The sequence below is a fragment of the Myxine glutinosa genome, chromosome 8 (assembly GCF_964187855.1).
Source record: "Myxine glutinosa chromosome 8, kmMyxGlut1.1, whole genome shotgun sequence".
NCBI classification, from domain to species: Eukaryota; Metazoa; Chordata; class Myxini; order Myxiniformes; family Myxinidae; genus Myxine; species Myxine glutinosa.
Window position 1 is genome coordinate 5092483 of NC_136268.1, and position 27605 is coordinate 5120087.

Consider the following 27605-nt stretch of genomic DNA (forward strand, 5'->3'; position numbering starts at 1 on the left):
TGATGCCTTGGTATCTCTCCCAGGTTACTCCCTCCTCCGGTATGATAGACCTGAGCCTCATCCTGGAGGTGGGGTTGCTATCTTTATAAAAAACTCTCTTCCTCACTCGCCCTCCACTGCCCTCTCTCCACCTCACCCCCAGGAATACCTTTGGCTACGGCTTCCCCTTCGCTCCCACCTTTTGTTCATATGTGTGTTGTACCGTCCACCAATCAGCGATGACTCCATCTACATCTCACTGTCTGATAATATGGACCAACTTCTATCTACCCATCCCAACTCTCTCTTCCTCATATGTGGTGATTTCAATTGTCACCATGCCAGTTGGCTGGGTGTGGGTACCTCTCTCACCAGCCATGGCTCTTCAGCAAAGGACTTCTGCGACTCACTGGGACTGACACAATCTGTCAATTTCCCGACCCGGATCTCAGTCAACGGAGCATCTTCTCTTCTGGATTTGGTTATGACAAACTTCACTGAAAATGTCTGCTGCTCTTCTTCTGCTCCAATCGGCTCATCTGATCATGTGCTTGTCAAAGTGGACATCTCTCTGACCATTCTCAGAGAGCCTCCTCAGCGTCGACGAGTCTGGCATTTCACTCAGGCCAACTGGCACGGTCTTCAAGCAGCCATCAATCATCTGGACTGGTCTCCCATCTCTACCGCCTCTGACATCAACTCATCCTGGGAATTCTTTCAAAGTAAATTGCTCTCTCTCATGCACAGATTTATACCATCTCGTCTTCAGTTGTCATACCCTTCCTCCCGTCCATGGTACACGGAATCTTGTGGTGAGGCTGTTGCCCTGAAACAACTTGCTTTCGTCTCCTGGAAAGCAAATCCAACGGAAGGAAATCTCATTTCCTTTCACAAAGCCCGAAACAAGTGTGTGTCCACCCTCAGGAGAGCCAGGAAACAATATCTCACCATTCTCAAGACCGAACTCTCTTATCTGTCTCCCTCTTCCAAATCCTGGTGGCGTCTGGTCAAATCTGTTTCTGGTGTTTGTTCCCCCTCCATCCCTTCCCTCACCTCAAACGGCTTAACGGCTGACTCCGCACGTGAAAAAGCTGAATGCCTCAACTCTTTGTTTGCCTCTAAATCTTGTGTCCCAAACCCATCCCTCTCTGTACCCACCGTACCCAGTCGTACCCAGCTGCTCCTGGACTCTGTGTCCTTTCCTCCTGACAAGGTGGAAAAGTTTCTGGCAACCCTCGACTCTGATTCTGCAACTGGTCCTGACGGCATCAGCCCACGGGTCCGAAAATCATGTTCTTCTGCACTTTCACTCCCTCTTTCTGTTCTCTTCACCCTCTCTTTTGCTCAAGGTCATCTGCCATCTGCTTGGAAATCAGCCAACATCACCGCTTTGCACAAAAAAGGTGCAAAAACAGATCCCAGCAACTACAGACCAATCAGCTTTCTCCCAATTATCAGCAAAGTCATGGTATCCATCATTGCTTCAGATATTAAATCTTTCCTCTTCTCCAATGGCTTGATCTCTGATCATCAATTTGGTTTCAGACCTGGTCACTCTACTCTGGACATGCTGCTTCTGCTTTCTCAACAATGGATAGAGGTCCTCAATGCCAAACAGGAAATTAGAGCTGTCTCCCTTGACATTTCACGTGCCTTCGATACGGTCTGGCACCCTGCTCTGCTCTTCAAACTCTCCTCCTTTGGTATCCATGGAAATCTCCACGCATGGCTGGCGGACTTCCTCTCTGGTCGTAGTCAACGTGTGGCCCTGAATGGGTTTCTCTCATCTCCTCTTCCTGTTCAGGCTGGAGTTCCCCAAGGTAGTGTTCTGGGCCCTGTGCTTTTTCTGGTCTTCATCAATGATCTCTCTGACTCTCTTGAAAATCCTCTCTATCTCTTTGCTGACGACTCTACTCTCTGTCGCTCCATTCCTCATCCCTCAGATCGGCAGTCTGCAGCCTCCTCACTCTCTGCAGACCTGGACAAAATCACAGACTGGTCAAACAAGTGGAACATGTCTTTCAATCCTGACAAATCTCACACTCTTACAATGTCTCTCCGAAAGGACCGACTGGACAACCCTCCCATCTACTTTCTCAACAATCCTCTCCAAGAAGTTCTGTCGCTCAAGCTTTTGGGTCTCACTATCTGCCATGATCTTTCTTGGGAAAACCACATTTCCAAGCTGGCCTCCAAAGCCAGTCGCCGACTGGGCATCCTCCGTCGTGCGAAGTCCTTCCTTGGCACACCTGAGCTCCTCACCACATACAAGGCTTTCATCCGCAGCTCAATGGAATACTGTTCCCCCCTCTGGGCTGGTGCTCCTGCCTCACACCTTGCTCGGCTTCACGCTGTTGAGGCCAAAGCTTTCAGAATCATTGGAATCTCCTGCGATGTAGTCAACGCCGAGGGCCTTTCACTCACTCACCGCAGGCAGGTTGGTGGTCTTTCTGTCTTCTACCGACTCCTCTCCGGCCTTGCTCCCCCAGCTCTCTCTGTGCTCTGTCCCCCCAATATTCCTTCAGGTCGCACAAGATCTGCCTGCAACCCTCTTCTGGTTAAACTGCCAAAGTCTAGGCTCTCTGCTCACCTTCACTCTTTCATTCCCCTTTTCTCCCGCCTCTGGAACAAACTCCCCCACTCCCTTCAATCCCACTCCTCCCTCCAGGTCTTTAAAACAGCTGTTCACAACCATCTCTTATCTTCCCCCATCGAAAACCTTGATCTTTTCTACCCCCGGTAATTCACCCCAGAGTCCTTGCAGTGTTCATATGTTTTAATCCTCTCCCACCTCCCCCCAAGTCCTCCCGATGTCCCTGCTCTCAAATGTTGTGTTTGTGTCCTTCCCCCTCTCTTTTGTGTCCTTCCCCCTCTCTCCCCATCTTGTCTACCGCTCCCCTTGTTTTTTGTTTTGTGTGTCGGTTTGTCTTTTTGTGTGATTAATGTTAGCTCTTTCACGAGCCTCGATCTTGTATACAAAACAAAAAAAAAAAAAAAAAAAAAATTTGTTTGGAGGATTGTGCGCTTCTCGGGCCATGTGTTTGGAGGATTGTGCGCTTCTCGGGCCATGTGTTTGGAGGATTGTGCGCTTCTCGGGCCATGTGTTTGGAGGATTGTGCGCTTCTCGGGCCATGTGTTTGGAGGATTGTGCGCTTCTCGGGCCATGTGTTTGGAGGATTGTGCGCTTCTCGGGCCATGTGTTTGGAGGATTGTGCGCTTCTCGGGCCATGTATTTGGAGGATTGTGCGCTTCTCGGGCCATGTGTTTGGAGGATTGTGCGCTTCTCGGGCCATGTGTTTGGAGGATTGTGCGCTTCTCAGGCCATGTGTTTGGAGGATTGTGCGCTTCTCGGGCCATGTGTTTGGAGGATTGTGCGCTTCTCGGGCCATATGTTTGGAGGATTGTGCGCTTCCCGGGCTCACCTGAACTTTTGGGCACCTGAACCTGAACTCGGGCAGTTCATTGATGTTATATATACTAGGGCATGCCCGTACTATATCTATATCTAAAATTATATCCCCCCCCTCTATTTACATGAAATGGTTTGGTCCAAAGCGAACGGCTTGCGAGTGGTGACAATCCCCCCCCTCTATTTACATGCAATGGTTTGGTCCAAAGCGAACGGCTTCCGGAGTTTGGTAAAGAAATCGCCATCGCGTGCACAAACGCGCAGGAAAGCGAATGAATCGCAAATTCGTTTTTATTAGTTGTAAAACATAGTTTAACGCCAACATAGTTTGCAAACGTGAAATAAATGAATACGCTCTCAAATGTGCCATCCGAGGCAGAGTGTGCCCGCCACGTTCGGCACACGCGATCGTTCGCTGCTCTCTGATTGGTTGAATCGTTTTTTGGACATAGCTCGGTAAGTAATTGTCCGATTAATATGAAACCTTGAAAAGGCACATCCTCGGGTCCCCAGCAATATACCTGGCAAGTTAAAAGTATATCGGACCCGTGGTTGTCGAGAAACAGCGGTCACAGACAAACGTACAAACGTACAGACAGAGATTACTGGAATTATAGATAGATATATATATATATATATATATATATATATATATGTATGTATGTATGTATGTATGTATGTATGTATGTATGTATGTATGTATGTATGTATGTATGTATGTATGTATCTGCGACCAGAGTGGTGAGCCTTCTCCAGGATCCTCCGAAGGGCCGCAAGTACGAGACGCTAAAGGCGCTGCTGCTCGTAGCCTTCGAGCTCACTGAGGCCGAGCGCGCCCGCCAGCTCCTTTCTCTACCCGGGCGGGGCGACTCCAAGCCGTCGGAGCTGATGGACCACATGTTGTCTCTCCTGAGCAGCCACCGGCCATGTTTCCTCTTCAAAGAACTGTTCCTGCAACAGCTGCCAGGACAGGTACGGATAGCCCTGGGCAACTAGTCTGTTAAGGATTTCCGCGCCCTGGCCAGGGAAGCAGAGAAGTATTTCTCCGCCAGACAGCAATGTAGTGCGGCTGCATGGGACCCCGGCCCCGTCGAGCCTGCGCCGCTGGCTGACACCGTCGCGGCCGCCATTACAGCCCAGCGGCGGAAGGCCCCAGGCTTGTGCTTTTACCACGCAAGGTTGGGGCCCAAGGCCAAGGCATGCAGCCACCCTGCAGCTTCAGCGAGTCGGGAAACGGGATGGCCAGCGCTCGTTAACAGCCATGAGCGTCGGCCGTTCGGGCAGTTTATTGTTCATTTCGGACACCAACTCCGGACGTCGTTTCCTCTACGACACAGGGGCCCAGGTGAGCATTCTACCTGCGTCGGCATCGGACCGGGAGGCCGGGAGTCACGGCCCCGCCCTAGAAGCCACCAACGGCAGTGCTATTCAGACTTTTGGCAAACGGACCGTGGCACTGTGCTTGGGCGGGCAGCGGTTTACATGAGATTTTGTCACGGCGAGGGTGTCCACCCCCTTGCTCGGCGCTGATTTCCTCTGCGCCAAAGGCCTTTTGGTGGATGTTAAAAATCGGCGGCTCATTAATGCGGAGACATTCAGTTCTCTTCCATGCTAGCTGAGCGGGTCTGCCTCGACGAGGCTTGCGTGCACGCTCTCGACCTCCGATGAGTTCGCCCGCCTCCTCACCAAGTTCCCGGCCCTTACACGGCCCACCTTTTCAGCCATTGCCGTCAAGCACGGGGTGGAGCATCACATTCCGACCACCGGCCCACCGTCTACGCCCGGGCTCGACGCCTCGACCCGGCGAACCTCGCTATCGCAAAGGCGGAGTTCGACACGTTGGAGCATCTTGGCATCGTGCGACGGTCCGACAGCCCGTGGGCCTCGACTCTCCACATTGCGCCGAAGCCGGGTGGCGGTTGGTGCCCGTGCGGGGATTATTGCCGCCTTAAGGACGCCACTACCCCTGACCACTACCTAATCCCGAACATCCAGGATTTTTCTGCCCGCTTGGCTGGTAAAGTTTTTTTTTTTCTAAGGTGGACCTCGTTCGTGGTTACCATCAGGTCCCCGTCCGGCCGCAGGACGTTCCTAAGACCGCAGTGATTACACCGTTCGGGCTTTTCAAATTCCTCCGTATGCCTTTTGGGCTCAAGAATGCGGCCCAGGCTTTCCAGCGCCTGATGGACAGCGTGTTGCGGGATTTGCCGTTTCTGTTCGTCTACTTGGACGATATCCTCATCGCCAGCGCTTTGAGGACGGAGCACATGCTTCACCTCCGAGCGCTCTTTGAATGCCTCAGTCAGCACGGCCTTATCATTAACCCGGCCAAGTGCTTGTTCGGGGTGGCTTCAATTGACTTTCTCGGCCACCGCATCACGAGGGAGGAGGCCGTCCCTCTGCCGTCTAAAGTGGAGGCTGTGAAGGGTTTTCCGTGCCCCCTCACCATCAAGGCCCTGCAGGAGTTTTTTGTCATGGTGAACTTTTACCATCGTTTCATGCCCCGTGCGGCCCCTTTATGAGGCCCTCAAGGGCAGGCCTACCAAACGCGCCATTGACTGGACCGAGGAGATGGCCAAGGCTTTCACGGATGCTAAACTGGCCCTCGCCAGTGCAACCATGCTGGCGCATCTGTCGCCCGACGCACCGATTGCTCTCACCACGGATGCTTCGGACTTCGTGGTTACCATCAGGTCCCCGTCCGGCCGCAGGACGTTCCTAAGACCGCAGTGATTACACCGTTCGGGCTTTTCAAATTCCTCCGTATGCCTTTTGGGCTCAAGAATGCGGCCCAGGCTTTCCAGCGCCTGATGGACAGCGTGTTGCGGGAGTTAGGGTTGTTAGGGTTAGGCATCCGCTGGGCGGTTGGCGCCGTGCACGAGCAGTGGGTCAACGGGGCCTGGCAGCCGCTTGCCTTTTTAGCCGGCAGCTCCGCCCTAACGAACAAAAGTACAGTACCTTCGATCGTGAGCTCATAGGCCTCTACCACCTAGCTGTCCGACACTTCCGTTACCTGTTGGAAGCCCACCCATTCACGGCGTTTGTGGACCACAAGCCCCTGGTTTTTGCCATGGCCAAGGTCTCGGAGCCGTGGTCTGCCCGTCAACAACGCCAGCTCTCCTTCGTTCCCGATTTCACGACGGACATCCAACATGTTGCTGGGAAGGATAATACGGTCGCCGATTGTCTCTCCCGGTCCATAGTTGGCGCGGTTCACCTTGGCATCGACTACGCCAACATGGCGGCCGATCAGATCGCCGACCCGATGTCCAGGCCTGCTGGGCGGCAGTCACGGGGCTTCGACTGTCTGACGTGCCGTTCAAGGACACGGGCACCACGCTACTGTGCGACGTTTCTTTGGGACAGCCTCGCCCCGTCGTACCCACCAGCTGGAGACGGCTGGTGTTCGATGCCGTCCACGGTCTTTCTCACCCGGGCAAGAAGGCGTCGCAAAAGTTGGTGACGGCGAAGTTCGTTTGGCACGGGCTCAGTGAGGATGTGCGCGACTGGGCCAACACCTGCATCGAGTGTCAACGCTCGAAGGTGCATCGCCATACCCAGGCCCCATTGGCCCCATTCACAGTGCCCGAGCGACGGTTTGACCAAGTTAACGTGGACCTGGTGCCTTACAACGGGCCTTTCCGCGTTCTGGAGGCCGGGGACAAGTCCTTCGTGGTCGACATCGGCGGCAAACCGGACCACCTTTCGGTGGACCGCCTCAAGCCGGCTCACTTGGACCTAGACCAGCCCCCTCGGTTGGCTCAACCCCCACGGCGGGGCCGTTCCCCATCGGGTAAGTCCCCGGTTGGCCCGCCTACCGCCAAGCCACTAACAGTCCCTGCTCGGGTCGTCAGGGGTCTTTTCGGCCAGGTGGTTAAGGCCCCCCGAAAACTGACATTGCCCGGGTGAGTGAATTCTGGGGGGGGGGGGGGGGGGGCGCATGTGGGGGTTACCCCATTGAGACATATTCCACAGGCACGGGACCAGTGGGGCTATTGATGGTATGGCCGTGGCGTGCGCTCGGTTGTTGGAGCCACGCCCCCTTAAGAGTGATTTTGTGTTATAAAAGATGCGTGAGTTCCGGTATTAGTTAGTTCTGTTGGAATAAAGGAGCTTTGATCAAGCCACGAAGTGTCTCGCTCTCTCGTTGTCCGCAAAAACAAAACAACACAACAACACAACAACAACACAACACAAAACACACACACACACACACACACACACACACACACACACACACACACACACACACACACACACACACTTCAAAAAGCACCCAGAAATGGTTCAAGACAAAATGCTGGACTGTTCGGACGTGGTCAGCAATGAGTCCAGATCTAAATCCCATTGAACACCTGTGGGGAGATCTGAAAACAGCAGTTGGGAAAAGGCACCCTTCAAATCTAGGAGAACTGGAGCAGTATGCACAAGAAGAGTGGCCAAACTGTCAGTAGAGATGTGTAGGAAGCTCATTCACGGCTATTCACTATGACGAGTCTGGCATTTCACTCAGGCTGACTGGCACGGTCTGCAAGCAGCCATCAATCATCTGGACTGGTCTCCAATCTCTACTGCCTCTGACATAAATTCTTTCTGGGAATTCTTCCAAAGCAAATTGCTCTCTCTCATGCACAGATTTATCCCATCTCGTCTTCAGTTGTCTTACCCTTCCTCCCGTCCATGGTACACTGAATCTTGTGGTGAGGCAGTTGCCTTGAAACAACTTGCCTTTGCCTCTTGGAAGGCAAATCCAACTGAAGGCAATCTCAGTTCCTTCCACCAAGCTCGGAACAAGTGTGTGTCCAGCCTCAGGAGAGCCAGGAAGCACTATCTCTCCACACTCGAGATTGAACTCTCAAACCTGTCTCCTTCCTCAAAATCCTGGTGGCGTCTGGTCAAATCCGTTTCTGGTGTTTGTTCCCCCTCCATCCCCTCCCTTACCTCAAATGGCTACACAGTTGACACCGCACGTGACAAAGCCGAATGCCTCAACTCTGTGTTTGCCTCAAAATCTTGTGTCCCAAACCCATCTCTCTCTCTGTTCCCACCTTTCCCAGTCGAACCCAACTGCTCCTAGACTCTGCGTCCTTCTCTCCTGACAAGGTGGAGAAGTTTCTGTCAAACCTCGACTCTGATTCTGCAACTGGACCAGACGGCATCAGCCCACGGGTCCTAAAATCCTGCTCTGCCGCTCTATCTCACCCTCTCTCTGTTCTTTTCACCCTCGCTTTTGCTCAAGGTCATCTGCCAGCATCTTGGAAATCAGCTAACATTACCGCTTTACACAAAAAATGTGCAAAAACAGATCCTTGCAACTACAGACCAATCAGCCTGCTTCCAATTATTAGCAAAGTCATGGAATCCATCATTGCTTCGGATATCAAATCCTTCCTCTTCTCCAATGGCTTGATCTCTGATCATCAATTTGGATTCAGACCAGGTCATTCTACTCTGGACATGTTGCTTCTGCTGTCTCAACAATGGATGGAGGTCCTCAATGCCAAACAGGAAATCTGAGCTGTCTCACTTGACATATCACGTGCCTTCGATACGGTCTGGCACCCAGCTCTGCTCACCAAACTCTCCTCCTATGGTATCCATGGAAATCTCCACTCATGGCTTGCGGACTTCCTCTCTGGCCGAAGGCAACGTGTGGCCCTGAATGGATTTCTCTCATCTCCCCTTCCTGTTCTGGCTGGAGTTCCCCAAGGTAGTGTTCTGGGCCCTGTGCTATTTCTGGTCTTCATCAATGATCTCTCTGACTCTCTGGAAAATCCTCTCTATCTCTTTGCTGATGACTCCACTATCTGCCGCTCCATTCCTCATCCCTCAGATCGGCAGTCTGCAGCCTCCTCACTCTCTGCAGACCTGGAAAAAAAAATCACAGACTGGCCAAACAAGTGGAACATGTCTTTCAATCCTGACAAATCACACACTCTTACAATGTCTCTCCGAAAGGACCGACTGGAAAACCCTCCCATCTACTTTCTCAACAATCCTCTCCAAGAAGTTCTGTTGCTCAAGCTTTTGGGTCTCACTATCTGCCATGATCTTTCTTGGGAAAACCACATTCCCAAGCTGGCCTCCAAAGCCAGTCAGTGGACCAGACGTTTGGCCAGACTAGGCATCCTCTGGCGTGCGAAGTCCTTTCTGGGCACTTCTGTGCTTCTCACCACTTACAAGGCTTTCATCTGCAGCTCAATGGAATACTGTTCCCCCCTCTGGGCCGGTGCTCCTGCCTCACACCTAGCTCGGCTTCACGCTGTTGAAACCAAAGCTTTCAGAATCATTGGAATCTCCTGCGATTAAGTTAACTCCGAGGGCCTTTCACTCACTCACCGCAGGCAGGTTGGTGGTCTTTCTGTCTTCTACCGACTCCTCTCCGGCCTTGCTCCACCAGCTCTCTCTGTGCTCTGTCCCCCCAATATTCCTTCAGGTCGCACAAGATCTGCCTGCAACCCACTTATGGTTAAACTGCCAAAATCTAGGCTCTCTGTTCACCTTCACTCTTTCATTCCCCTTTTCTCCCGCCTGTGGAACAGACTCCCCCACTCCCTTCAATCCCACTCCTCTCTCCAGGTCTTTAAAACAGCTGTTCACCACCATCTCTTATCTTCCCCCATCCAAAACCTTGATCTTTTCTACCCCCGCTAATTCACCCCAGATACACTTTTTTTTTTTTTTTTTTAATTCCAACTTCTTTCCTGGAAGTCCTTGCAGTGTTCATATGTTTTATACCTCTCCCACCTCCCCCTCCAACATTTCTCCCGTTGTCCCTGCTCTCAAATGTTGTGTTTGTGTTCTTCCCCCTCTCCTCTCTCCTGTCTCCCATCTTGTCTGCCGCTCCCCTTATTTTTTGTGTCTTGTGTGTCGGTTTGACTTTTTGTGTGATTAATGTTAGCTCTTTCACGAGCCTCGATGTTGTATACAAAAAAAAAAAAAAAAAAAAAAAAATTGGAAATGCTTGACTGCAGTTATTTTGTCCAAAGACTGCTTCCAAATATTAAGTCCAGGATGTCAATAATTTTGTCAATGCCATTTCTTCCTATTTTCTGATTTAAAAGGATATATTAAGTTCTGAATCAAAAACAAAGGTTCTGTAATATTAACAGTGTAATAAAGAATTGTGGAGACCAAATACTTCTGTCAATTTCAACTTAATTTTATTGAGAAAATTGTGAGTCATTTGAAAAAAGAGCAAGGTGCCAATATTTTTGGCCACAACTGTATATACATATATATGTGTATGTGTATGTGTATGTGTGTGTGTGTGTGTGTGTGTGTGTGTGTGTGTGTGTGTGTGTGTGTCGTTATGTCCAGCTTCCTTCTTCGGACTACAGTGCTGTCATAGGTGTTTATTTTGATTTGCCTCATTGGCATGCACTTGTCGTACACTACTCCGGTTATCTTATGTCATGCACCACTCACTCCTTGCAACATTTTGCTGTATTTGACTCTTCAAACCACAATTATTTTCCACCCACCATCCGAGGTAATCAAAAGCTTTCACCTGTTGCAGCTTGGACATCTCAACCTCTCTGCTGAATTGGACTAACTCGAGTCAAAATTTATGTTAACGCTACCACATAATGTTTTCGTCTTGCTTATCTTTTGCCATAGCTTGTTAAAAGTTGTACACCAACAAAAAAGCATGACTTTCATTCATCAAAATTAGCCACGTCATTTTGCACATTCGCAAAACTAATTCGGTAACAAAATTGAAGTTACTTCAGCATTAAGCTGGTAATGTTGACTAAACAGACAGGAAGGAAAAAAAAAAAGAAAAACTAGGGAACGTTTCCTTTTCGCTTATCTAACTTTCATGATAAAAAAAGGAAAAAAAATGGAAGAATGAGATGTTTAAAAACGGAGGCACTATTATCTCAGGTATTCAAAGCCATAAAAAAGAAAGATATTTTGGCGAGATCCTTGTGCTTAATACTTCCTTCCTGACATTTCAGCATCCAAAACGTAAAATGTTCCGAGTTTCTAAACACATCGCCAATTTCCCTTTCAGCTAACGAGTGGACAAGTTTGAATCATACCAAAACCTTTTACCAACTCATTCGAATGAATGCCTTCGTTTAGCCGCTGCAATCTACCCGCTTATCTTACTTCGCCAACCTAACTGGCAGATGCCTACCCAAAATAATTTTCCGTAGTGCAGGCAACCAAGCAACGTTTTAAAAAAAACTAAGTGACAGCTTGCTGCACCCTGTATAAACTGTTTCGAAGCCTGTTTTGAAGGTAGGCAAGTTAAAAGCGGGAGAAATTGTAAAATAATTAATTTTAATTTGCAACATCTGCATAGCAAACTAAGGCCTTGTCCAATCCAACTGGTAACTTTGACGAAATAAATTAAAAATTGCCAATCCATCGCAACCAACGTAGATGCCTTTTTCCTTTTTCTTGGGGCCAATTACCAAAAACCCAGCTCCTTTGCCATGGGTGTTCTTACCAGAATACAAACCCATATACGAACCACAAAATGGGATGCAAGGGCAGCGCTAGCATCAGCTGCAAGCCAGTACGGACCATTGCCCTCACAATGGTGGCTGCAGTGACAACAGAAATAACAGAAAATTAATATCTACGGCACAATTTTTTAAAGATATGCCAAAGTCAGAAAGGTATCAAAACGAGTATGATAATGTACCGCAGGCGGCAAAAAATAAATGAGTTACAAAAAAAAAAAGAAGCATGCCCCTCCCATACTGGGTTCTCAACACTTACCTTTGTAAGCATCCAAACGGATCAAGCAACTACACTAGATTAACAAAAACAGAAGCACCAACAAAAAAAACCATACCATTCTACATTCCAAGTGTATTGCTTTGCAGTGGCTTTCGTTTCTTTTATGTGTCCCATTTCCAACCTAGACATCAAGGTCGCTCCGATGGAGCTGTGTGCGAAGGACTTACAATGCATGTCTCTCTCGTGCTCGTACTCAATGAAGGCATAACCACGAGGCTTTCCAGATTTTCTGTTGTGAATGAGACTGATCTGTTGGGTACAAGAAGGTGGGAGGTGTGGAGGGGAGGAGGGTAGAAGTTGGGGTTTCTGTTAGTACCTTTAAGTACCAACACTGCCTGGTTTCAAGAGGCAATGCTGCGCTTCTCAAGCAAACGAGGTTTACTTTATCTCAAGAGGGATGCGACGCTTGTGCCAGCAACGACCATTTCTCTTCAGTGAGCCTGTTTGGACATTTTTCCCAATGAGAACTTGTGGCAGCAAGACTCCCCCAGTATTGAATAAACACTCCATGCTGTTCTCCAAGCTAGCCATACAGTTTGCAAAATCGGCACAAGTACAAGTGCCATACAAATTTTCTCAATCACACAAAATTAAACAGGATACCAGCTTGGCAGTTTTAATGCTCCACAGCAAAAATGAAGAAGACAACACATACAACATGATACAGTAAAAGAAAACACTTACCCTCCTGATAGGCCCATACACCTCAAACTCCCTTCTCAGCTTGGACTCGGATGTATCATAGTTCTGCAAAGCAATGAACAAGCTTCACAAACCGATAATGGAATTGATACAAATCACACAAAGAGCACTGAAACATAATTCTGCACAGAATTTCATCTATATATTAAAGTAGTAGGATTTCTCAGTCAGTCTGTCCCTTCTGCTCTTTTCATTGGGACATCATTCCGGCATTCTGTCCGGAATGTCATAATGACCTCACATCTAGAGCTTGGCTAGGCCTTAATTATGAGCTCACATCTCGGGTTCGGCTAGGCTTCTATGGACGTTTACGTCGTCCAGCACTCAACTTATCCCATCACTTCGCTGACTGCAGTTGCATACCATAACCCATATATCTGCCTTTATTAGACTATCTGACGTCGAAAGGCAACAGAATAAATGCCAGACGCTCGGCGTCATGATGACAAATTTAGTAAGATGGCGTCACATCTGGGTCATCATTACGTCTTGGCTAAGCCTTTATGGCAATGTATTAATCATGACTCAAGGAGAAACTGTGGATTATTTCAAAAACAACTTTTAAAAAACTGCGAACAAGACGTAACTAATTAGCGTACGTTTATTAATATCATCGTAAAAATAATAACGAGAAAGCATCTGAAAAAAAGCCTGTCCGTCTTCTTCCGTATGCTCAAAAGAACAAAAAAGGTTAAAAAAAAAACACAAAATAAAAATTGATGATTTTATGCAGCCTTGACCTTTTGACCTTTGGATCTAAAAAAAAAACAAAAAAAACAATTGCCTTGTGGCTTTTGATTGGTGAAGCAATTCAGTGACTCAATATGTAAATTCTTAAAATTGCAGCTCAATTGGGTGAATATTGGTGATTTTATGTGACGCTGACCCTTAACCTTTTGACAAAATTATTAATTTGCCTTCTCCGTATTATCATAAGGCTTTGATGAAAATTTGATGACAAAACTCAAATGGTACATCACAATTTCAGGTCAATTGGATGACAAATTGATGATTTTATGTGACGCTGACCATTAACCTTTTGACAAAATTATTAATTTGCCTTCTCCGTATTATCATAAGGCTTTGATGAAAATTTGATGACAAAACTCAAATGGAAAAAAGTTATGGCCCAGACAGACAGATAGAAGTTATTGGCAAAACCCCGTCCTGCTGTGCACAGGATGGGCTAATAATAATAAGCGTTACGCCTAGGTCCCCGGTCGGTGAAGTGATGCGAGTTGACAAAGTGGAAGACGCAAGGCGGCCATCTTGGATTTTGACGTGGCGACCCAATTTTCAATAGCGTTCTCCCTTATGTGTAGATACACCCACACACCAGATTAGAAGTTGGTACTTCGCTTATTTTTCAAGATATTCAGCTCACAAGGTTCAGACATACATGGCGGTGGCCATCTTGGATTTTGACGTGGCGACCCAATTTTCAATAGGGTTCTTCCTCATGCCTGGATACACCCACACACCAGATTAGAAGTTGGAACTTCGCTTATTTTTCAAGATATTCCGCTCACAAGGGTCAGACATACATGACGGCGGCCATCTTGGATTTTGACGTGGGTTGCACCCACACACCAAATTCGAATGCGGGCCTTCGCTTACGCACGCACGTACGCACGCAAGGACAGACGGACGGACACACGGACACACGGACGGAGGGGAAAACCATAGTCCCCCTTTTGCTCCGCGGTGCGACGGGGGACAATAACGCAACATATTGAGATATGCTCCATTCAATGTACAATGTGTGCTGAGTGGGTTCATCAAAAATGTAGTGGTCTGAGAGGGTCATTAACCAGTGTGGCAGCTACATTCAAGTGTAAGGTGCGCACAGAGGGAGCTGCAGATGGAGGAAATGTTGAGTTGGATCTTGGAGACGGCGTGAAGCTGGAAGGTGTGAAAACATTTTGCTACCTCGGACACGTGCTGAATGGAGAAGGTGGATCAGACTCGGCAGCGGTTGCTAGAGTGAGATGTGCATGGAAGAAGTTTCAGGAACTGAGTGGCGTGCCGACGAGGAGGGGAGTGTCGTTGAAGCTGAAGGGAAAGGTGTATGCTGCATGTATGATGAGAAGTGTTATGATTTATGGGAGCGAGACATGGGTAATGAACATAGAGCAGCAACGAAGGCTGGAAAGGGTGGAAATGCGAATGGTTCGGTGGATGTGTGGAGTATCGTTGAGAGAGAGGAAGACAAATGATGAATTGCGAAAGATGATGGGAATAGAGCCTGTGATTGATGCTGTGAAGAGAAACAGGTTGAGATGGTTTGGTCATGTGTTGAGGAAGGATGAAAGTGACTGGTTGAGATGAGTGATGGAAATGAATGTAGAAGGAAGTAGAGGACGGGGAAGACCGAGAAAGACTTGGCTAAAGATGGTGGAAGAAGAAATGCGGGCAAGGGGGTTAACAAGGGGAGATGCAGAAAATAGGGCAAGATGGAGAAGATTGTCATGGGGCCCGCAAGGCTAACCCCCGCTCCAGCAGGGAAAATGGCCCTAAAATGCCTGTTGTTGTTGTTGTATTGAGATGTATAAACAACACGTTTTTTCCTGATTGTCACTTTTGTTCACCATCACAAAGCACAAATGATAACAAATGATGCGTTGTGCAACTTGAATTCATAATTCTTTTTTGACTAAGTGGGTGTATTATTACTAAATTTAACTTTGGGTTGTTAGCAGTAAACAAAATATTCCTGGAACAAAGGAAATTGCAAATATTCACTGTTGATAAACTGCATTGAAACATACAAGTTATATTGTTCAATTACTATAAGTGAAGCGAAGGAAGATGAATGAATGAATGATCAATTTAAGGCCATTTTCCCCGCTAGAGCGGGGGTTAGCCTTGCGGGGTTAGCCTTGCGGGCCCCATGACAATCATGGTTCCCTGTTTGAGGCAATGTTTTTTTATGGCCGGATGCCCTTCCTGGCGCCAACCCTTAGTCGCCTCTTACGATGCGCAGGGATACGGTGTACCTATTCTAAACCGGGGTACACACCGGGATCATTCATCCCAGCAAGCTGGTACTCAATTTGCCGACCTCGGAAGGATGACAGGCTGAGTCAACCCCCCTGGTGTTAATTTAGCGATCGACCGGGATTCGAACCCAGGATCCTAGGATCCCAAGCCGGCACCCTAACCGCTAAGCCAACACCAGGCTAAGTGAAGCGAAGGGTTCAATGCAAATTGTGAATTAAATGCTTCGCCGAGTTAAATGCGACTCAACTTCCCTCTCGATGTTGCACTGATTTGTGGCTCGTGGTGCCATCTATGGCTTATGATTTGACCAAAATAGTCGCCTTCAATTGTCAACGTCCTCTTTACAACATACGAGCATTTACGGCAACGTTTGAATTGGGGATTATATCTCGGATATGGGCTGGCACCCCAGGTTAGCGTCCTTCGTGTGTGTGTGTGTGTGTGTGTGCGTGTGTGCGTGTGTGTGCGTGCGTGTGTGTGTGTGTGCGTGTGTGCGTGCCTGATCCTGTGGGATCCAAAGCTCTCAACGTTATTGGAATCATTCGTGAAGAGGCCGAAATACAATGTCTGCTGCTCTCACATCACAGGCAAGCCCCTCTGTTTTTTAACCACCTCTGGTCTATCTCCCTCTGCTCTCAACCCTCCCCAGAAACTCTAAGATGCACATGTTCTTCACAGTAACCTCTCCTCCCCCACCCCCACCCCTTTTCTGGCTAAACTTCCAAAGTCCAAGCTTGCTGCCAACCTCCACTGTTTTTTTTCCCTCACTTCTCCAGTGCGTGCATGGCAGGTCCACAAAAATGTCTCCAAAATGGCATCATTTCAGATTTGATGAAACATGACAAAATTGGTACAATTTGAAAGCTAAAATGCATATTTTATGATTATATTAGAATCAACTTTAAGAAGTGATAGTAATAAGGGGGTGGGGCCGGGGGAGTGGGCGACACAAATTCTCTAATGTAAACGTGTACAGTGTGGTGCCACCTCTAGGTGGAAGAGGGTATTACAAGTGCCCACCCTTTACAGTGCAGTATTCCTGTCCCCACGTTTTCCAGTGCCGTGAGGCATTTTGAATTATGCAGCGAGGTATTTTGATTTACACATTTCAATAAGAATAATAACATAACCCCCCTTGCCGCTCCCTTAGAGAGCGGGTCCTTCTAGTTCATATAATACAGAGCTGCAGCTTTATTATATAATGTTTTGCATCAATATGTGGGGACCTCTTGACCTCAGGCCATATTCACCAAACAGTAATTAAAATGAAATACAGTACTGCACCTCATTAAATATGCAAATGACATGACCAAAATGTATGTCCTGCAACTCTTTACGTATTTTTTTAGGGTATGTTTCCACTGCGTCCATTTTCTTTTTTTATTAAACTGCAAAGTAAAATCCCTCTATTAGTTATGGCAAAACCTTGTTGAAACATCTTCAAAATTTCATACTAACAAGAATGGAAAAGCTACCCTGGTGCTATCCAAAAACTATACAATGGATGCAGATAAAGATTGTTTACATTTGGTGTAGAATATGCACAATGCTATGAAATGTCTCATATGTTACTCATGCATGACTTTGGATCTTCCCTGGAGTCTCGCCTTCCTGAGGCTGGTCAATGCCACACTTCTCTTTGATCACAACTTAACCCTATCTGGGTTGGGCTATTTTGATCAGTGGCACATAAGCAACAAATGAGCTGTGAGTTAACGTAAACGGGAGAGAGGGATTTGACTCCTCCCACGACCAACCCAGATAGAGTTACGTCATGCAGTGCACCATCCATGACCTTTTCTACCCTAACCCTCCCCTGTATCCCTTTAACTTGTGTATCCCTTTAAATCAAACCCTTTAACTTGCAGATTAGTTGTTCCTTCCTCCTCTTTTCCTGTTCGTTCATTCCCTTGCTTGTTGTCCAACTGTTGTGGCGCTCTTCCACAAGTCTCAATCTTGCAAAGAAAAAATAAAATTAACCAGACTTAAAATTAACCAGGAATAATGCTTGGAGCATCTGCTCTGAGTCTGGGAAGTCAGCGGTTGAAACCCCAGCCGAGTTATATCAAAGACTTTGATATGTACTGCTTCCTTGCTTGATGTTCAGCATTTAAAAGGCTAGGAGCATGAGCACTCCCCATAGGGTGGCAACCATGGGGAGGAGGAAATTCCTCGGTAGGAAATGGGCCACTGAGTGGGATGAAAAAGGTGGCGCCATATCTGGTACCCAGAGTGCCTTCGCAAGTGACAGCACTTCCCCAAGCTCAGTGGCTATTTGTCTCGTCTAACCGTCTTGTCTCATGTATTCGCTGTATGTTTGTGTGTGTGTGTGTGACAGCTCCACTACGAGCCTTACATCCTGTAAAATAAAACACTGTATTAAGCAGCCTGGTGTTGGCTTAGCAGTTAGGGTGCCGGCTTGGGATCCTGGGTTCGAATCCCGGTCAATCGCTGAATTAACGCCAGGGGGGTTGACTCAGCCTGTCATCCTTCCGAGGTCGGCAAATTGAGTACAAGCTTTCTGGGATGAATGATCACGGTGTGTACCCCGATTTAGAATAGGTACACTGTATCCCTGTGCATCGTAAGAGGCGACCAAGGGTTGGCGTCAGGAAGGGCATCCGGCCATAAAAACATTGCCTCAAACAGGGAACCATGATCGTCATGGGGCCCGCAAGGCTAACCCCCGCTCTAGCGGGGAAAATGGCCTTAAAACGATCATTCATTCATTCATTAAGAAAAATACAGATGGATCAATTCCCTCATTTTGAAATGGGTTGTTTGTTACCCTTTAAACATAAGAGTAGTTCAAATACAACACAAAATGTGCAGACAAACATTTCTTCTGGTTTTACTTACAATTCTGGCCACAAACAGGGTTTTAAAAGCATCTCCTTGAACATTTGCATCAGTGGGTGGATCCCCTAGGGTGAAAATCAAAAACAAACAGTACAATATTATTATTATTGCCATTATAATCATTTGTGCCACAACTACATAATCCTCATCACTCTTTGCACTTCAATAGGAACTCCATATGTCCCCAATCTATGGTGCATGCATGTAAGATTCTTTTTCTCTTCCTCTTCCCTTTATAAGCGGTAAGGTCCAATGGCACCAAGTTCCTGCCCTGCCTCAGCCAACTCTCTTCATTCTCCAACCACACCCACTTACTGATATCCCTCTTCACACAATCCTCCCATCTCAACTGTGGTCTACCTCTTTTCTTCCTACCTTGCTTCTTCATCCCATCCACTCTCTTTGCCAGTCTCACTTTGCCCATGTGCACCACGTTTCCAGCCCAATCTCAGCAGGAATTTCAGCAATCTCCATGTCAAGCTCATCTGCACACCAATCTCCTCCTTCAGTTCATCCATCCTCTTTCAATCCACCCTCTTCACTACCGCAATCCTCCTGACTCAGTTCTGGCAAAACTACACCCTCTGTTGTTCCTTCTCTGTCAGTGCCACCATCTCCGAACCGTAAAGGTAGGCTGGCGTTACACACATCAGAACCTTCCCTTTCAATCTCCTTGATATCTTTCTGTCTACCAATACTCCCACAACCCTCCTCCAGACATTCACACCCACCTGAATCCTCCTCCGCATCTCTGCCTTGGACTTACAATCCCCGGTCACTGTTCGCCCCCAGATACTCAAACCTATTTCTCTGTCTGACCTCATTCCCCTCTAACCTGAAGTTCCTTTCTTTCCTCTGCTGCCCGACCAACATCACCTCCATACTTATCTTCAGCACCATGTTTCTCAAATGCCTCCTTCCACTCCCCCAGTACTTCCTGCATTTCCCACCCACTATCCACCATAAGAGCCAGATCGTCTGCATACAATATCCTCCCCAGAATACCCTCATGTTTACCTTCCTGCTTAACAGCTCCATCACCATGATAAGCATGAGTGGGCTATAAGCGCTTCCCTGCCTCAAACCAATGTTCACACTGAACTTCTCCGACATCCAAGGACCAACCAAAACTCTTCCCTTTTGTTCCATTGTATGTACATCCCTTCCACCAACCTAACATCCAGCTGCCTCCCTGTATCCTTAATCTTCTCTATCCTCTTCCAAACCTCCTTTTCACTCCACCATACCTGGTTTCTATCCCTTGACAATGCACCCTTTCCTGATGTCCTTGAACACAAAACTTCAGCAATTCCACTAAACGCCTCTCTGCACTTCTTCCACTCCTCCAAACCTTCAGCTTCTTCGTGAAGTTGCTCATACCTGGCCCTCACCCTCTACTTGCACACTGCGGCGACACTGCACTGATACTTCCCCCACCTAATAACCTTCCGACCCCTGCTCTTAACCACCCTCCTTTTCTTCATCCATACCACAAACACCACAGGCTTGTGCTTGGCAGTAACACGCTCTCCTGCCATTGCCTACCTTACAATCATGAACCCTCCAAAGCTGTCGCTTCCTTACCACCACCAAATCCCATTATGTTCTATTATGTCCCTTCTTATTGGTAATCTTGTGGCTTTCCTGCTTTTGAAAGAATGAACCAGCTATGGCCATCCCATTCAAAGGAGTCCCATGTGTAAATATTCAGTGGCATCTGTGTGTTAATTTGTTTTAGGTACTGTACTTATGAACCTAAACTACAGTCGTGGCCAAAAATATTGGCACCATTGCACTTTTTTCAAATAACTCACAATTTTCTCGAAAAAAAAGTTGAAATTGACAACAGAAGTATTTGGTCTCTACAGTTCTTTATTTCACTGTTAATATTACAGAACCTTTGATTTTGATTCAGAAATCAGAAAATCAGAATTGTTTTTTTAAATTTTATCAGAAAATCAGAAAATTAGAAAATCAGAAAATATGAAAATAAATGGCAGAAAATATCAGAAATGGCATTTCTGGCATATTAAATATTGAAATGGCATATTAAATGCCATTTATTTAATTTAATATGCCATTTAATGGCATATTAAATATTGAAATGGCAATATCTGGCATATTGTGAAATGGCATATTAAATCAGAAAATAAAAAGAAATGGCATTGACAAAATTATTGACACCCTAGCCTTAATATTTGGTAGCACAGCCTTCGGACAAAATACCTGCAGTCAAGCACTTCCTATAGCCATGAATGAGCTTCCTGCACCTCTCTACTGGCAGTTTGGCCACTCTTCTTATGCAAACTGCTCCAATTCTCCTATATTTGAAGGGTGCCTTCTCCCAACTGCTGTGGTCAGATCTCCCCACAAGTGTCAAATGGGATTTAGATCTGGACTCATTGCTGGCCACGACAGAACAGTCCAGCGTTTTGTCTTGAACCATTCCTCCTGGGTGCTTTTTGAAGTGTGTTGGGGTCATTGTCCTGCTTCAAGACCCATGACCTTCGCCGGAGACCCAGCTTTCTCACACTGGGTTGAATATTGCGCTCCAAAATGCCTTGATAATCTCCTGATTTCATGATGCCATGCACACATTCAAGACACCAAGTGCCAGAGGCAGCACAGCAACCCCAAAACAGCACTGAACGTCCTCCATGTTTGACTGTAGGGAAGGTGTTCTTTTCTTTGAAGGTTTAATTTTGTTTTCTGTAAACATAGAGATGATGTGCTTTGAAAAAACTAATTTGATCTCATCTGTCCACAGGATATTCTCCCAGAAGGATTTTGGCTTGTTCAGGTGTGTTTTTGGCAAACTCCAGTCGGGCGTTCTTATGCCTCTCTCTCAGCAGTGGGGTCCTCCTGGGTCTCATACCATAGAACCCCCTTTCATCGAGTTGGCGACGGATGGTGCGAGTTGAAACTGTCGTACCTTGTGTCTGAGGGTCAGCTTGAATCTGTTTGGCAGTTGATCGAGGTGTTTTCTCCACCATTCGAACAATCCTTCACTGCAAACTTCGATCAAGTTTTCTCGTGCTGCCACGTCCAGAGGTTGGCTACAGTGCCATGGGCCTTAAACTTCCTGATAGCATTGCGCAAGGTGGACACAGGAACATCAAGGTCTCTGGAGATGGACTTGTAGCCTTGAGATTGTCCATGCAATCTACAATGTTGTGTCTGACCTCCTCAGACAATTCTTTGGTTTTCTTTATTTTCCTTTTCTCGATTCAAACTGGTTGAATGAGTGATATTTGTATTGCAGGCACCTGGAACTCACCACAGGTGAGTTCAATTCCAAAGTAAAGGAGAATCACCTGCTTGAAATCTTTTACAAATGCCACTGTCACTAAGAGCACGAATATGCTTTCTTTCCAGGTACGGAAGTAGAGTGCAGTAGAAAACTTACAAAATTTCACTTCCTCTTCGACCTCCAGCAGGCGCTTTTCAAGCTTTTCACGCCTCTGTAAAACACAGTAATGACAAAGAGATGGAAAAAAGGAAGTACAATGACACATGCCATTTGATAGGTTTTAGAAAGTGGGCAAAACAAAGAGCAGATTAAATGTGCAGAAGTAAAATGGAAGGTGGAGGGGGAAGGTCTGGCATATTTGGTTCCATTCCAGCCGCACTGATTCCAAGCTTTAACCAATGAAGATTTCTCCACAATTACTCGCCAATGAAAAGCAAAGTCCAAAGTTCACTTGCAATGAATTCCTAATCCCTTAGCCCAGGAGTAAAGCCAGGGGAATGTAAACGAACTAGAGCGATATTTTTGGCGAACAAGAGTTCCGAATGTTATAACAATCGCGCTGCACGTTCTATGTAATCACCTTTCTCTCGATACGCTCTTCCTTAGTCTCTCCACGCGTGGGTGGAGGAGCATCCTTTGGGTCCTGCACAAATGAGAAAGATACATTCAATCCTTGCACAGCGTTAATTTTAGAACATCGTCCACTGATAGGACTTGGGGGCTCAATTTATCAGTCTTATTTATATCTCAACAGCACACAAAGTCGCAGGTAAATTGTGAGGTTCCTTTCCTTCTCGTTTCTCAAACAGGTCTACTGAAAAACCGTTTCAATGGTAAAAAGAAAGTCAATTATTTAATACAACCAGGATAATTCAATGAAATACTATTTCTCAGCGGCAAAACCATTTACTATGACCACTGGTGCTGATTAGTATGCAGCCTGTGGCTGTTTGGCTGCATCATTTTATTGGGGCCTGACTGTGCCGCTGATTCAATGCCTCCAAGTTCCAGTCAGCTGGTACTCATTTTGCCAACCTCAGAAGGATGACAGGCTGAGTCAACTGACCTGATTTTAATTCAACGTCATGACAGGGGCTCAAACTCAGGACCCTAAGTAAGATCTCAAGCCAGCCACCTTAATCGTTAAGCCAACACCCAGATTAATATGACCAAGGAAAATGTCTTGTAACAGGGCAGGTCAAAGGTTTATGGTTTATTTTATAGAACAATGCTCCTGTGCACGTGACAGTGTTGGTGTAATTGAGGCTTTTGGCAAAGCATTCGTTTACAATTTAATAATGGGATTTAATGATGGCAGGATACCTTATACTCCTTAGAGGTATGTGCACTCGACTTTCGTCTGTCTAACCTGGGTTCAAATCTCAACCAGGCTATAAATTGTCACCCTGGTGTTTCATATGCAGAGTTATTCATCAATGTGTTTGCCATCTGTTGGAAGCACATTAAACTGGAGGAGGACACCTGCCAGCATTGTTTGTTGGTCAATGTTAAATATCTCATGATGTATTTTGTGAAGAGTAGGTCAATTTAATTCTAGCAGGTACCTCAAAATTACTAATTCCTACCCAAATCGCTTTGTCAAATATCAGACCTCGCCAGCCGGTTCGGATCAGAACCATTCCCACAGACTGCCGCCCAAGCTCCCACATTATGGGATTAATCGGGGCCATTAAAGAAGACTAGAGCAATGCGACTGTGTCGCCAATATGCCTCTGCATAGTCCCACAACAGGTAGATGCCATCGTTCACTGTCCTAAAATAAATAAGTTTGATATAAATCCCTTGAGCTGTTCTCAAATATCACATTTTTACCAGCCATGACAGGTTTCACATCAATCGGTGAAGCAGTTTCAGAGAAGGGATTTTTTTAATTATCGGTTTTCAAGCTAATATGGTTACCACACCACATGACATATTACCTTTAAAATGTACACTCTGCATATGTATGGGTAGGGGATCACGTTTGTGAAGTTTTGTGTTGATCGGATAAGGTTCGTTTTTCTATCCAAGATGGCTGCCAAACCACGTGACATACGACATCATCATTTTCAAACTATATGCAACAGTGGTATTAGATGACATTTGTAAAATTTTGCATTGGTGAATAATCAGCACAAGTGTTGTAAGGAGTTTGTGTTTATCAAGTCAAAAGGATCAAATGGAGGTGGATACATCAAGTTGTGGGAGTGCCCCGTTGCACCTGCTGAAACCTGCAAATGAAGATAACAGGGTAAGCAGTTTCAGAGATATAATCTATATATCTATATTATAATAGCCGTAGGTGATTCTGTCTGTCTGTCCGGGGGTGTGGCTTACTCCGTTCGTTGAGAGAGTAGCTCCACCCATTCTGGAAGAGACTTCAAAAACAGATATCCACCATTTTATTTACTCGCATAGCTTTAAGGCCTGTTTTGTAGGCACGTGGTGTCTTGCTCTCTCTCTCACAGTTTTATTTCAACTCTAATTCGCGATATATCATTTCATTTTTAACAGTCGCTAACATGGTTTTAGACTCGGTTGAAAAAAACCGGGGGAGAAAATCCGATGAAAGTTTCCGTTTATAGAACGAAATGCATTTTCTGAAGGCCTGTAAAATAAAGCCCATTCATTGAGTCACCCTCACGATTTTATCTCGAATTCACCATCTTATTTCATTTTTTCGATGGTTTTAGACTCGGTTTCAGCAATAATTGAAAAAATAAATGCACACACGGGAAAATGCCAAGATATATAAAAAATCTCCCAGATCCCAGATTCTCCCAGATCTGGGATCTGACGTGATTGTCAGGTCAAACAACACTACAGACTGAACTTACAAACAACATGGAGGTCAAACTACACAACAGACTCAACTTACAAACACTGAGGTCAAACTACACAAGAGACACAACTTACAAATAACATGGAGGTCAAACGACAAGAGACAACTTACAAACAACATGGATGTCAAACTACACTCGAGACACAACTTACAAACAACATGGAGGTCAAACTAAACAAGAGACACAACTTACAAACAACACGGAGGTCAAACTACACTGCAGACCGATCTTACAAACAACATGGAGGTCAAACTACATGAGAGGCTCAACTTACAAACACCACGGAGGTCAAACTACATGAAAGACTGAACTTACAAACAACATGGAGGTCAAACTACACTGGATGCACAACTTCCAAACAACATGGAGGTCAAACTCCACTCGAGATTGACCTTACAAACAACACGGAGGTCAAACTACACAAGAGACAACTTACAAACAACACGGAGGTCAAACTACACGAGAGATTGACCTTATAAACAACATGGAGGTAAAACTACACTAGGGAATGACCTTACAAACAACATGGAGGTCAAACTACATTAGAGACACAAATTACAAACAACACAGTGGTCAAACTACACGAGAGACTAAACTTACAAACTACACGAGACACAAAACTTACAAACAACACGGCGGTCAAACCACACGAGAGACACAACTTACAAACAACAAGGAGCTCAAACTACACTAGAGACACAACTTACAAACAACATCGAGGTCAAACTACACGACAGACTCGACTTACAAACAAAACGGATGTCAAACTACACGGAGGGCAAACTACACGAGATTTACCTTACAAACAATACGGACATCAAACTACACCAGAAACACAACTTACAAACAACGCTGAGGTCAAACTACACTATAGACACAACTTACAAGCAACACGAAAGTCAAACGACACTGCAGACTGAACTTACAAACAACATGGAGGTCAAACTACACGAGAGGCTGAACTTCAAACTACACGAGAGGCTGAACTTCAAACAACACGGAGGTCAAACTACACGAGAGACTAAACTTACAAACTACACGAGAGACAAAACTTACAAACAACAAGGAGCTCAAACTACACTAGAGACACAACTTACAAACAATATAGAGGTCAAAGTACACAACAGACTCAACTTACAAACAACACGGCGGTCAAACTACACGAGAGGCACAACTTACAAACAACACGGAGGTCAAACTGCACAACAGACTCAACTTACAAAACAACACGGATGTCAAACTACACTGAAGTCAAACTACATACATTAGATTAGAGACACAGCTTACAAACAACACGGAGGTCAAACTACATACATTAGATTAGAGAGACAGCTTACAAACAACACGGAGGTCAAACTACATACATTAGATTAGAGACACAGCTTACAAACAACACGGAGGTCAAACTACATACATTAGATTAGAGACAAAGCTTACAAACAACACGGAGATCAAACTACATACATTAGATTAGAGACAAAGCTTACAAACAACACTGAGGTCAAACTACATACATTAGATTAGAGACACAGCTTACAAACAACACGGAGGTCAAACTACATACATTAGATTAGAGACACAGCTTACAAACAACACGGAGGTCAAACTACATACATTAGATTAGAGACACAGCTTACAAACAACACGGAGGTCAAACTATGTACATTAGATTAGAGACACAGCTTACAAACAACACGGAGGTCAAACTACATACATTAGATTAGAGACAAAGCTTACAAACAACACGGAGGTCAAACTACATACATTAGATTAGAGACACAGCTTACAAACAACACGGAGGTCAAACTACATACATTAGATTAGAGACACAGCTTACAAACAACACGGAGGTCAAACTACATACATTAGATTATAGACAAAGCTTACAAACAACACGGAGGTCAAACTACATACATTAGATTAGAGACAAAGCTTACAAACAACACTGAGGTCAAACTACATACATTAGATTAGACACAGCTTATAAACAACACGGAGGTCAAACTATATACATTAGATTAGAGACAAAGCTTACAAACAACACGGAGATCAAACTACACTATAATTCATTGCAAACGATCAACAACCTGAAACAAACAGGTAAGCGTCGTCTCATTGATGAAAACTGTACCATTGTTATTTACACGGTGTAAAGGCGCATTTGATGATCACCTTTGAGACTGTTGGTTTAATTTGTCACATCTACATATTACGTAAGCAAATTAACGCAGGGGAGATTTATTTATTTTAATCCCCAAAGTTTGCTGACCTTTAACGGAATATACGTGTACAGTATCGACAATGCTCTGGTTCATATATATATATATATATATATATATTTATAGAAACACATTTCATAACCTGAAATTTAAATTTACGGCTTTATATTTTGGCAGAGACGAAAATCATTTCCACTTCGAGGCTTAGGCCTACAACAAGTACAAGGAATGGGCAATGGTTCCTGAGATCCAGATTTTGATAAACGCGGATGCGATTTATATGGTTCAGCGTTTTCAGACGTCTCTTGTGCTCACCTCGAAGAGATGAACATGCGCCGCCACGCCCGAGTAAGGCTGCCGATGAGACTTCTCGTGAGGCAACTTGCTCAGGGGCGGCAGAAACGGGATGGGATCTCTTGGCGCGAAGAGCGCCAGCAGGTTGGGCGGCAAGAATTGCGTCATGATGGAACCGAAGCGTTACTGCGCACCTCAATGTTGAGTGTTGCAAGCGACCCAACTCCGAATGAAGAATCAAACACAAAGGCCGCGAGGCGAGGCGAGATACAAACCAAAGATGGCGTCGCTTGCGA

The 27605-nt window shown here is 45.9% G+C and overlaps 1 protein-coding gene across 1 annotated transcript in view; it reads right to left on the reverse strand.

The window, feature by feature from the left end:
• SNRNP70 (small nuclear ribonucleoprotein U1 subunit 70) overlaps positions 1-27605 on the reverse strand; it is a 42867-nt gene that overhangs the window by 15047 nt on the left and 215 nt on the right. The window contains exons 1-6 of the mRNA XM_078782880.1: positions 27331-27605; positions 22534-22596; positions 22110-22164; positions 18704-18768; positions 12827-12889; positions 12310-12391 (exon numbers count right to left, since the gene is read on the reverse strand). The exon at positions 27331-27605 is cut by the window's right edge and continues 215 nt beyond it. Of these exons, the coding sequence (XP_078639006.1) occupies positions 12310-12391; positions 12827-12889; positions 18704-18768; positions 22110-22164; positions 22534-22596; positions 27331-27477 (475 nt within the window). The 5' untranslated portion in view covers positions 27478-27605. The remainder of the gene's footprint in view (positions 1-12309; positions 12392-12826; positions 12890-18703; positions 18769-22109; positions 22165-22533; positions 22597-27330) is intronic.